The sequence below is a fragment of the Aphis gossypii genome, chromosome 2 (genome assembly GCF_020184175.1).
Source record: "Aphis gossypii isolate Hap1 chromosome 2, ASM2018417v2, whole genome shotgun sequence".
NCBI lineage: Eukaryota > Metazoa > Arthropoda > Insecta > Hemiptera > Aphididae > Aphis > Aphis gossypii.
This window is the reverse complement of record NC_065531.1, coordinates 78,958,932-78,972,811: the sequence shown is the minus strand read 5'-3', so window position 1 is coordinate 78,972,811 and position 13,880 is coordinate 78,958,932. Positions and strand designations below refer to the sequence as shown.

At 28.7% G+C, this 13,880-nt stretch overlaps 1 protein-coding gene across 1 annotated transcript; it reads right to left on the bottom strand.

The window, feature by feature from the left end:
- Window positions 1-483: 483 nt before the first annotated feature.
- On the bottom strand, window positions 484-4,539 carry LOC114121749 (S-phase kinase-associated protein 2). The gene is made up of 9 exons (XM_027984199.2): window positions 4,214-4,539; window positions 4,022-4,145; window positions 2,849-2,921; window positions 2,563-2,786; window positions 2,412-2,502; window positions 2,162-2,339; window positions 1,297-1,424; window positions 1,011-1,176; window positions 484-943 (listed from the first exon to the last, which is right to left on the bottom strand). The coding sequence occupies exons 1-9, from the start codon at window positions 4,252-4,254 to the stop codon at window positions 727-729; spliced, it is 1,242 nt and encodes a 413-aa protein (XP_027840000.1). The 5' UTR covers window positions 4,255-4,539; the 3' UTR covers window positions 484-726.
- Window positions 4,540-13,880: the final 9,341 nt, after the last annotated feature.

The window sequence follows — 13,880 nt, the reverse complement described above, 5'->3', positions numbered from 1 at the left end:
CATTAATAGTCTTTAACTAATGAAAATGGCATAAATATATGACGTTGATGGTTTTTTTAAATAAAGTTTTGTTTTTTAAATTCATATATGATTTTGTATACAAATTATATTGTTATTAGACTATCTGTATGGTTTAAATAAATTAAAGTTAATTAATAACTGATAAACACATAATAATTAAAAATTACCCGTGTACATAACCGTTTTCTAACTTTTTAATAACATTTATGAATACCTACATATATATTTTAACAAAACTAATAATAAAATAAAAAAACATTAAAAAATTTTTTTTCAATTTCTCATTGATAAATATAATTTATTAAAATCATAAGTTATATACTTTAATTAGTATACAAATATAATAATCAATTAAATAATAAATTTAGTAAATTAAATTTGTTTTATTTAAAATAACATTCTTATAAATTAAACACTTTAATGATAAAATCCTTTTGTTTTATCAACTAAATAATTTAAAAAAAAACAATCAGTCAAGATGTATTTTTATGTTTTAAATATCCAAATTAAAAATCATAAGACATAAATATTTACCCAACATAATCAATAATATTAATAGTTATATAATTAATAATAATAATAGTTAATTTTCCAAGATTATTGGAATTAATAAAAAGATGAATATAACTATTCTAATGGTATGTAACAACTTAAATCACAGTATATTGGCAATGGAACATTAATAATTATACCTTGAATAAAGTATTAACAGTCTACAATAGCAGGGATTTCCCAAATAGTATTTTCATTATGAGCCAGTTTTGGACGGCTAATACCAGAGAAAACCCCTGGATTAATATCCAAAATCAAATCTGGGTTATAAGCTATATCAGTCAATATTCGGCCAGGCTGTAGGCCCATACAATTCACCACGTACAATTTCATAATACAGTTGTTTCTCCTTCTGTTAAGTTCCGTTAAACTGAAACATAATTGTAATTATTGTAAAAGGTAATATTGTTTTATTTCAGACCATTAAGATTTCTTACTTTAAAAGTCTGGGCTGATCAATATTATAACAGCGATTAATAGACAACACTTTCAATTCATGGTTTGTCTCTAAGACTTTATCCAAACTACTCGCAGTAATAGCTAAGCTATCACTAATGTCTAATTCAATTAGTTTAACACAACGGCTACTCAACCTTGACAAATCTGAAATTTTTTCAATATTAATTAAACTGTTCAAAAAAAAAAACAAATATTAACTTAGCAAAAAATAATTAATAAGTTAGGAAACATTAAAAAATTTACTAGAAACAACATTGAACATACCAAAATCTGCTAACCGTTTCAAAAATCCACTTATATTAAGACGTTTTATATTTGGTATCATGTTAGCTATTAAATAATGTAAATTTTCATCTTCCATTTCTGCCCAAGACACATTCAATTCTTCTAAACTAAAATATTAATAATTAAAATTATACTAAACCAATGCGGTAAAAAAAGTTTGAAGAGAAGTTCTACATAAACATAATTTTTTTTTAACATATTAAGAAAATACAGAATAGTTTTTAAAACAATTATAATAAACACTTCTTCCAAAGTTGACAAATTACAATGGAAGCGCACAAAATACTAGGACTTTTTGCCAATAACCATTCATTAAAAAAAAAAAATATGATTTTGCATACTTTTTTATATAAACCACAATTCACTATAATTCATATGGTGGGATAGAGCTTGATGATGTGTATTTCAAAATGATATGGTTTTTATCAATATTAATTATAATCTAATACATAGAACATTTAATTTTTTTATTAAATCAAATTTCATCTGCTATAAACATCACTGGTAAACGAGGAATGCAAATGCTTATAAGTTAAAGTAAATTCAAATGAAACTTTATGGTCAGAATAACAGCTAAAAAAGGTGACTTGTAATAAAACTGCTAAAATTAGCTTAGATACCATGGTATTATGTAAAAATGTAACTGCTGTCCTATCCATTTCTTAATTACTTGTGGCCAATACAACAGCAATAGACTATAAATTAAGTTTTTTCTCTGCCTCTACTATTAGGATATGATCATCTACTTTAGTTTTAACTTTATAAGCTTATACATCTTAAACAACATTAACTTGAGAATAGACATAAAATTAATCTAAGAATATCAAACACATAATATAATTACTTCTGGAGAGACACTATGTGTTCCAAGCCATTGCGGTCAAGACCAACTGTTGAGGCTAAGTTAAGTACTTTTAAATTGGTATTTTTCCCAATGTACTGGCAACATGAAGAATCTAAAGAACAGTTTTCCAAACTCAATTTGATCAAATTAGAACATTGACTTAGTAATGAACCTAGTGCTTTAAATAAAACAAAATATATCTATAAGTATATTGAAATTTAGCAATTTTTCATTAATATATATTACTTACTGTTAACATGTATAAACACAGAGCTCAAATCTAAATACTGTAATTTGGGAAATTGTGTTTTAAATAAACACTGGTTTTCAAAAATATAGAACTAAAATACAATTAAAATCATATTAATAAAAATAATAAAAGTACAAAATGAGTAACATACATTTGAATGAGAAGCAGAAAAGTACTTGATATTGCGTGCAAGAAGATTTTCTAAAGTCAAAATGCTCATACGACGAGAAGGTATGTTTAAACATTGCCATAAGGATTCATCATATGAAATACGTCGCCATTTTTGACATACAAATGCACATTTTAGTAATGTGCGTTTGTCCATCATTTGGAATATCTTTAGTACTATTTCTTCTGGCAATGTATCAAAATCGTCTGCAAGTAAAAAATTACACAATTTGAATATATAACTATTTCTAGATTAAAGTTCGACTTACCATTACTCATTTGACTTTTTTTTTGCTTACGTTTATATGCATAAGTATTTAATCCATAACCCATAGGCCAAATCTAAATAAACAAAATATATAAATTAAATTTTAAAATCAATCAAAAAAATAAAATATCATCAATACATTTATAACTATAACATCAAGTTATATATATTATCATATTATATTCCAATCTTAACCTATTAATTTTTAATTATAAGGTTTAAAAGGTAAAATGAAAATTGTTTACTATTCTGGAAGAAAAAAATAAATCATACAGTATACAACTATAAATTCACTTATTAGACAAGTATGGAGTTAAAAATAAAACTCATAAGAAAAAATGTTGATGGATGATTTAAGAACTTAAAATATAAATGAACCAATGACAATTTCAGAACAGTAATATTTTATGAATGATTAAAATGAGAATAGCTGAACTACTTTCCTATTTTTATTTTAATAACCACTGGTCACAGGAAAATATGAACATATTTATAATAAATACTGATAATCCCATACAGTTAAGTACAGACAAGTGAATTTTAATAAATGGTTTTTGACGATTATTAAAATAACTCGGAGAAGGAGAATATTACTATCACTACTATATAATATGATTGTTTAACTAGAAAATCATCTCGCTTTAAAAAAAGTTTTACTTATATATTATTCTTTTTTTAATTAAAATAAAACTAGTGCCTTAATACATATACAAGCTTACAGTTAAACACGTCTAACAAAGTAACAAATATATATGTCGATAATGATACATTAAATCAGTGGTGGCTATTTAGTAAATGAAAAGGTGCTCAAGCACGCCTTCGTCATTTTGGCGGGTGGGTAGGTGGGTACTGGGTAATGGGTATTGGTTGGTAACAATACTATATTATTGTATTATATTATTCATATAATACGCATATATATAAAAAAAAAATTTTTTTTTTTTTTTTATAATTGTTTTATTATTTGAGGACAATGTGGGTGGGTATCTAATTATTTTAGTGAGCACCTGTTGTATTTTCTAAGATAGCCGCCACTGCATTAAACAATTTTAAAACTTAATTTCTAAAATACCAAACCTATAACTCTCAATTTTAATCTATTTGTTATTTATAATAAATAATACTTGAACAACAATAAAATTTTTAGAGCGACCAAAAGAAATGTAACTAATACCTTAGTATCAGGATACAAGTATCGACTGCGTTTGGACTGTTTGGAGATTCGAGTGTTTTCTAAAGTATAAACGCCTAGATCTTTACAGCCCTCAAAGAAACTTGATGAACTTGTACTATCGGTCCTATGAGAGTCGAAAAATATGTTTATTAAATGACAACATTTGCATATAAATATCCATCAGGTACTTACACCTCAACCTTCTTTAGAGTCGACTCTTGTAAGTCCTCCATTCCTGAAAGGAATAGGAAAGTTATCGAGAAAATAGATTTCTTGACGGGTGTAGTGGAATTACTGGAATCGACCTTTGGATTTCTGTTCTTTCGTAAAAATATGTATGCAGAATCTGGGCTACGTAAATAAAAGGCATATGCCAACGCGGCAACACATCAAATTAATTCCGAAGCATACTACTATTCAGTATTTGGCAATTCACCACTTCATTACACCACTTAAAAATTAACTATTTTAGATTCAGCCCGCTAATGGCGGTAATCTCTATTGACTGTAAAACAAAAAATTGGCGGTTCATTATAATAGTAAATACCTAACCTATAAAAATATAATCATGGATAAAGAGACGTTAATACAAATTAAAATGTAGATGACAATTATAATTTGTAATACGTTTGTTCATTGGTAATACCTAGTTCATCTCCAACGTTTAGTTTTTTCAAAACGTATCAAAAAAACATGTTGAAGTAAGAACGAACCTAATATACAAAATACAAGGTAACACCGCTTCAGTAGTTAGCAGCTGACTCGTCCTTATGTCCTTATCATATGTATTATAAATTATAATATTATTATTTATCATATTATTTATTATGGGTCATAGAAAAAAGATTACTGAGTTGTTACTACTTACTGTGTTTTGACTTTTGACGATGTACAGCTGAGCCAGAGTTATCCCGAAATGTAGAAAAAAACTTTGAAAGAATTATGCAAAAATTGTATTTTAATTTAATTTTAATCATTTTATATAGTAACAAATTAGGACCTTTTCCGTTAATTCACTACCACTATTTTTTTTTTTTTTGGTACTCGACCAAGTAGCTGTTCAACATTGGTTGGTAGGTACCCTGTTACTTACTTGAGGTGGATTTGCATAGCAACTAGCAAGTCGAAGGATACATTTGATTTGCATAGCGACGAGTGCCGAAACACGCGTATATAGTGACTGATAATGAATAAACAGAAAAGATCCAAAAATATTATTATTTGCATAAATTGTATGCTCTATTGCTTCTATTTAAATAAAAAATATGAACGCAAGAATATTTAAGCGTTTAATGTTCAATCTCCCAGTTTTTACTTCTCAGCTTATTTCCTATGTAGGTAAGTAGTAGTAGGAATAAGATTTTAAATATTTATACGATAGCTCTAAATTATGCCCGCGAATTCCCCAATTTTTCGAAACAAATTAATTTCTTTTTTGATAATTTAAACCAAATCAGTTACTTTTTGTGTTTTTGGATCACTGGGTATCGATTAAATTATTGAATCGCTGTTATATAGTCCTGAGTATGCCGGTATTTTTATTTTTATTAGACAGGTGCCGGAATTTTCAGTACCAAAAAGTATATTCTGCATCTCGGGATCCCGGGATTGTAATCGCTAAGTCTACTCGTCAGTCATCACTTCATAAGTACCTACCTACCTATATAGAGCACTTAAGTTATTTATGTATTAAATTAAAATTTAATTTGAAGACATTGGATATGAAAAACGACATAGCTTTGATTGCATTGATAAAGTATACAATTAATTATATGGCTTTATATATTTTTCAATATCTTCTACTTTACGTTAGAACGACTTTAGTGAAGGAGGGAGGCGATAAATCTGTTTCCACACAACTTTTTTAAAGCCGATATCGCACACATTTAATCAATGACACTGCTGACTAAAAATTTATTACGCATTTTTTTGCACAAAAACTTGTATACAGGAAAAACCATTTTGAAACCTATTTGATCATATTATTATGGGTACCTATGCATGTTGCATAAAATTGTACAGTTGTGTTTGCGTTTGCGTCTTGAAGAATTGTTTTTGTTTTGTCATGAACTATAGGTACATTGGTAATTTCATAAAGCCATATAGATACTATTTTTTGGAAATAATAAAATTGTATCAACTGCACAGGATTGAATAATACTTCATATCAAAAAATGTATTACCTATTATTTTTACTAAAAATATGTATATCGATATTTTATTTTAAAAATCATTGAATTTTGTTTGATACGTACATTGTACATAATATACACTAGATTTAACTTATTTATGATGACAATTTGATTACAATAATATATGGGGGAATTAAGCTATTTATTTATTTTAATTTTTAGGTCTGATGTATACTGCATTTTTGTTTGAGCATGGACGCTCATAGGGGGGGAAGGGCCATGCCCTCCCCGCTTTTGTTGCTAATGTTTGTATACCTATTACAGTATTTTACCTAACCTAACTTAGCATTTTATATATATATATATTATATGTATAATATAGACCTTTCCCCCCCCCCCGGTGAAAATTTCTGCGGGCGCCCTTGTGTTTGAGGGCTTTGGACGCTGTTGTATTTTTTGCATGTTGGTTCGACCAACAAGTTAAAAACACTAGATCATTTCCGTATATTTTCTATCCACCCCCATTAGGTTATATTATAGGTATAGTAACTTTAAATTAATAAAAATCGTTGTATTAGTAGCTAAGAGTTGAACATGTAATACAAGATTTTCCATAAGTTTGACTTACGATAATTATAAAAGAACTTAAATTTAGATTTATTCAGGTTACAGCAGAGCGTGACTCACTTGACCTCTCTTTTTTAGAATTACCATAAAACCAACTTATGAACAATTTTAAATTAATTTTCAAGTACTTTAACTCAACTAAACATTTTTTATTAACATTTATATTATACAATATCGAATATTTTTATCATGAAAAAATAAAAAATTAAGAAATAACTTAAAATTATTACGACTGTTCTTAGTTTCACTTTTTACGGCATTAGGTGAGAGCGATTGACTTACTCGTTTTTTCTTTAAAGTAAAATCATTTATAATAAGTATGTACATACCTTTTTGATTTGGAATTATTGGATATCGGCTGTGTATTATAAATTGTTACTAAGTGTCTTCCTAAAGATCTTGTGGATCCACCATTACAACAGAACTTATTATTTTCGTTTTCGGAACATAAACTGCAATATGCTTTATTTTCTACCCGATTAGCATACTGCAATACCCAACTTTTGCGGTTATTATTCATTTTAATTCTCGTGTTTTAAATATTATATAAAAAATACGATTTTTAAGACAATCTAAAATAAACGTCGCGTCGGATGGAAATGCGAAACTATTCTTTTTGTAAATGACAATCAAAACTTTATGTAGGTTCAAATTACACAATACTCATGATAACAAAATTAAACGAGACAAACACTAAGTTACAATAATAAGACCACGGTTAAACTTTTAACGTATTTAATAATATATTCAATATAACATATAATAATAGTATAATATTTATATTTTATACACTTATTAGGTCATAATAGATTTGGGTTTTTAGATTTAACGTTTAACTATGTATTATTGTTAAGATATAGGTAGAACAACCATGAAATTTATACTTGGAGCCTATAAGTTTGAATTATAACTTTTATTTAATACAAAATTTAAATACACGTGTAATTAAGATACACGGACTCTCGTGTAATTACACGGGTATTAATACGTTTAATATACGTGCACACTGCACCCGTGTACACGTGTTGGTTAATACTCGGTCAAAATCGCAAGCTCTAAATGAAAATGATTCTTTCAAAATGTAGATAGCTTATGTTTTTTTTACATTTTGTTATATTTTCGGTAGTGTCAAGGCGTTAAAAAGTCATTTTTACGTAATTATTAATTTAATATAATTTAGTATTATTTATACTTGATAATTTTAAGATGTTCATTGATTTTCATTTTTTTTTATAAAGTTTATTACTTAATACTTAGGTATTATAAATTTGTTGTTTTGTTTTTTAGAAACTGTACTTGGTAATTTCTAATAGATAATCATAAACATCCTAAAACAGGTCCGGCTCAAGTGTTTAAACACACCTAGGTAAACTTGAGTTTTTCCACCGCTTACATATGTAAATACTACATCAAATATTTTTTTTTATCTAGGTATAATACAATAATGTTAAATGCTGCCTCTGAAAAATGTCGCTTTGTAGGCGTGAATCTATGTCGCCTACCTCTTGTGCCGAGCCTGATAAATGTATATAAAAAGGCCTGTAGATATAGGTACTACGTCCATAGCCCTACTAACAATTGTATTCAAACTAATTATCAATATCGTCCATATTCGTATTGTGTACGTAGGTACGATTATAATATATAAATAAATAATATACACTATAGACATTACGTTTTTATAATTACTGAAAATGTGTTGTAATTGACAATAATAAAAGCATAGAAACTAATGGGTTATTTCTTATATGTATTTAGATTATTAAAGTATGTCGGGGACAAAACGTATCCGTGGATTAGTTTTTTGGCGGAGACGAAACAATGGGGGCGAAACGCCGAAACGTCCGTGAATCCCCCCTTTTAATCGACGGTGAGGATTTTGTGATGTAATTATAATATTAACACCACCACGAGTTGATCTTATAAGTACTACGCCAAATTTTGCTAGCTTTTTAAAGACATTATTTAATCATGAACACTGAATAATATATATAGTGAATACCAGATAAGTATATATTGGCTATAATTAAATATATATATATAAATTATAATTATTAACCATATAGTCATATATAGTAAAATATAATAGTAAGTACTAAATTAGACATTCATATTGACTGTATTGACTCAGAAACCAAAAGTTTCACTTAATATTAGTTCAAATTTGAGAAATGAGTCTTGAGCCCTTGAGATATAGCAGTTAATTATAGGTATGGACTATAAATTGTATTTCATTAGTTTAACGGGCGGAAGCTGGAAAGCGCTATAAATTACAATATTTAATGGTAGGTCGTAGGTGTTTGGTATTTACATTGTAACATAAAAAAACCACAAATGATTATTCGAGATATATATATATTATACATCATACAAGTACGTACGTACATTAGTACATTCGATTTAATAATTGCTAATATATAATATAAATAGGAAATTAAAATACATTAATAGCTACAACGAAATACCATAATATTATTCATGAACATATAAAAATAATCAATTTAAAAAAGACACGAATTAAAATGACATTCTTAGATAATTATGATAGTTGATGAATAGACAGCACGTACTATATAGGTACTTACATAATGCAAGTAGGTAAGTCGCATTGCAATAGATGTTTTTTATGTTTGCAGTACCAATACATGCAGTTACTAATTATTGTTTATTATGTGCATTATAGACAAATCATGAACGATGATTTAATCAAACTTAACGAGGGAGCTTACATTCTTTAAATAAGTATAAGATAAAAAAAATACATTTATTATAGCCTTTAGATAATGATTAGTTATTTTTAATATACACGGAGAGTATAACATGTACTTAACAGTTATATACTGACTGATAATATTATATAGAATGTAGTATAGCTTTAATTTGTTTTCAAATGTAGCCAGAAAATGCCTATCCAAAACGCCGGCAAAATATATAACATATCGATACAAGCAATTACTTGGATAGAAAATATTTCAGGTCGTTAGGCATTTCATAATAGTCCACAAAAAAAATTATTTTATTCTAGAGAGTAACTGACCAAATTGTTTTTAAGTATCGTGTTTGTGAATACCTGATTTTTATGAAATATTTCAAACTTTAACTTTAATTTAATATTAGCACCTAAAGATTTTGGCTTCTACTTTACATAAAACTGCAACCTTGTACACTACACTAATAATATCCCCCCGTCTATACGAATACACGAGAACATAATGTGCATCATTATATTGTGTATAAAAGTTTGTGACATTAGTTGAGTAAATTTTTTTGGCGTCCTATCTACCTCGAAGTTAACATTATTATAAGTTGATTTAGATTTTAAGATACGATTAGATAAATAGTATTTTAAAATAGTGAATCCATATTATTTTTTATTTTACAATTGTATATCTATGGGGTATAACTACGGCACGCACGTATTAGATGAAAAAACTAGAAACCGACGATAAATTTTAGAAATAATAAGACCTTGTTCGGTTCCTTGATATAAAACAAACAAAAACGACGTCCAATCGTACGGATCGTAATTATGATATATATTATATATTATATAATATAATATTATGTAGAATTCGGATTCACTGGATTGTAAGGCAATAAAACCAATTAAAAAAAAAAAAAAACATTTAAAATTTGAAAAAGGCAAAAAAAAGCATTCAATTTATTTAAATAAGTAATTACAAAATTTACTAAAAAATTAAATAGATTTCGCTAGCACGGAACGACGAATGATGACGACGACACGGCAGCTATTATCGTATACTGTGGTGCGGGGGGGGGACGATTCTGCCCCGAAGATGACAGTGTAGATGACGACTGGTAACGACGGCGGTGGAAATTCGGTTCACGGGGTGAGTTTATAATTTATAGAGTTAGGAATACAGACGTTAGCGCCAGCCAAGCCCGAAAGAAACTCGACGTTTCAGGATTCGACGGCTCGTGGCTCTGCAAGCGGTCAACGAACGCAGACGCGGCCGACGAGATGCCACAAGACGGCGAGTCTTTGGAAAATATCGGGACCGAGGTTAACGCTCTTTTATTCGTCTCGTGGCAATCCCGCGCGACAAGCCTCACCACCGCGGTCGTCGTCGGTTCCGTAGCACCAAACTATAGTATAATAATGTTCGCTCGTTCCGTGTTACGTTTTTCGCCTTCCGTCGCCAAAATCGTCATCAACTATGTGATAAAAATAAAACTAGGTAACCATAAGAAAGACATTAATACATTATTTATATTAACTTCTCCTAGAGGAGGAATTGTTATCGAGGGATTCGCAAATGTCCATAAAAAAATAATTCCTCTACAAATCAAACTTACTAATCATATATGTAGCTGATTATTACCTATTAATTCAATGCTATAGAGACAAATGATTTAATAATGTAACTTCTTACCTGTCGTGAACTTCCAAATTCTTCACTCATTCTGCAGTGTATCGACTGTTGAGTTTCAGGAGTATATACGAATGGAAATTGTATATTCGTAATAAATGGAAACTTTTTGTTTATTATTGACACTGGCGTAGAGACGATTTGATCTTATAGACCAAATGTGGCCTACCGAATATGACACTCTTGAATGAACCAGCGACCGATGTACACGCGAGTTGATATCAAAAACGCTCTGGCCGATGATCTGTTTGGAGGGGCGTTTTATGTTATTTTTCAAAGGTCAAATCGTCCAAATCGTTTGAATGTAAATATTACATTGACGTGAATTATATTTTATACTTTTGTTATTTACACAGTCAATGATAATATTTTTAATGCTACATATAATTTATATTTAATAAGACTATAATTGATTAAAATACTTCAACGTAATTATATATTATAGTTTATTTAAAAGGCGATTCAAATCTTTACAAGATTATTTTAATGTAAATAGTGTAACTACGAGAATATAATATTTAATAATACTTAAACATATACCAACATTATGATATTATAATATAGTATATCAATATATCGTATGATATATTGATATTATGACAATAATGTTGACACTCACGCATTAGCTCCATCATGGTCAACCATTGACCCGCGGTCACAAAAATCGAGCCTCGCTTTGCGTAATGACGGTCGATGCATTTGAGTTATACAAAAAAATGCAAGTTACTTTCCTATTTTTTTCATTAAATTCAATAAATATTGCATTTAGACGAAAAACATCTTAAATGTTTGACAAACAGCTTGTATTTTGGTGTTTTATCAGTGTTAGGACAAGTTCTGGAAACATATTATGAATTCGACGAGGAAATACGTCTATTATTATAGACTTCAGACAAGAGTATGATGGCGTTAGCAGAAATTAACTATGAATAGGATTAGAACTACTCGGAATATCAAAAAAATATATAAATCTAATAAAAATATGAAAATATGTGAAATATTAAGACAATTTGTAAAATACGATGTTTGAAAAATTACTAGGAAGCATTCAAGGTAAAATCTAGTCTTTTCCAAGAAGATATCCTTTCTACTACATTATTCGATATAGCTCTGAAAAAAATAGTAAGAGATGCAAATGAATATTATTGGAGAGTCAGTGATTTTGGCATACGCCTATAGGTAACATCGAAGTGTCGGGAAGAACTAAAGAAGAAATTGCTCAAACAACTAAACAACTGAAAAACTAACGAAAGCAAGAAAGTCAATGGGATTATGTATAAATGAAAATAAAACTAAGTACATGACAATGTCAAAGAACAATCAGAACGCAAATGACTTTTTGATTAGCAATATGAAATTTTAAGTGGTTGATTACTTTAAGTACTTGGCAGTAAATGTCAATAATAATAATAATGATATTCACCAGAACGTGAATGAAAGAATTATGAGTGGAAACATGTGTTATTATAGTATAGTCAAACTACTAAAATCAAAACTACCATCATAAACATAAAAAATACGCCTTTATTATAGCTACGTGCGCCCAATAATAACATATGCATGCGAAACTTAGTCCTTGTCAAAAGGCGATGAGAGAAAACTAATGATATTTGAAAGAAAAATATTCCTAAACATCTATGGGCTACGCCGCCACGAGTCAACCAAGAAACAAATACCTATGAAAGAAGAAGAAACGAGGAATTACAGAAATTGTACAACAGACCAAATATCTAAGGGTTTATCAGGAATAAACTACTGGAGTGGTTCGGACACAATCGGAGAGCAGATGGGTAACTAATAAAGAAAGTACTAGTTGGAAAAACAAACAAAACAAGACCCATAGGAAGATCTAGAACCTAATGGATTAACGTAATAGCCAGAGATTTGAAGGAGATAGACCGGAATGTGACATTTAAGTTTACTTACAATAGAGATGGATATCAAGACCTCTTAAAGGTAGTAATGGTCCTTAACGAACCAGTAAGCTGAGAGAAGAAAATTTATATTTCACAGAAGATTCGTTTGTATAAAGAGTTACATGAATATGTTCCTAGTCGATGTATCCACGTGCATTCACTTTAATACCACATACGTATTACATTTATATGTATCAAGAAATAGTTGAAACATCGTAAACACTACAAATTGTAAATACAACACCGAGATCAGTGGCGCCGAACTTTTATTAAATCACTGGAGTAAACTCTTTTTTTGGTACTCACCAACCCATGATGCATTCAGCGTAAATATTTGCAAACTGAATTCAGTTAATTGGTGCAATACAGCAAATATTGTAAGTCTTTAATTCTATATACTATTTAGTACTTACACTATATAATATTATATAATACTTATAACATGTCAACCTACCAATAACTACCTATCCACCACCTAAAACAGTTGTGAGGTATTTACCTCGCTAGCCATACATGTTCGGCACCATTATTTGATGTAGGACCTATGGATCTACATTCCACACACTAGTAAAATTTTAATTTAATACCTATACTATATTCTTTAAATATCTAAAGACTGTGAACTCATGATCTCAGAGCTAATAGAATTTATTCTTTAAATATAGTATATCCACAATTAATTTTAACTTTTAATAATGAATCATTTTTAATTTTTATCTATTTATGTAGATGATAATGGCAATTACATGATAAGGCATGTAAAATAAACTCCACTATGTCTAATTGTCAACTC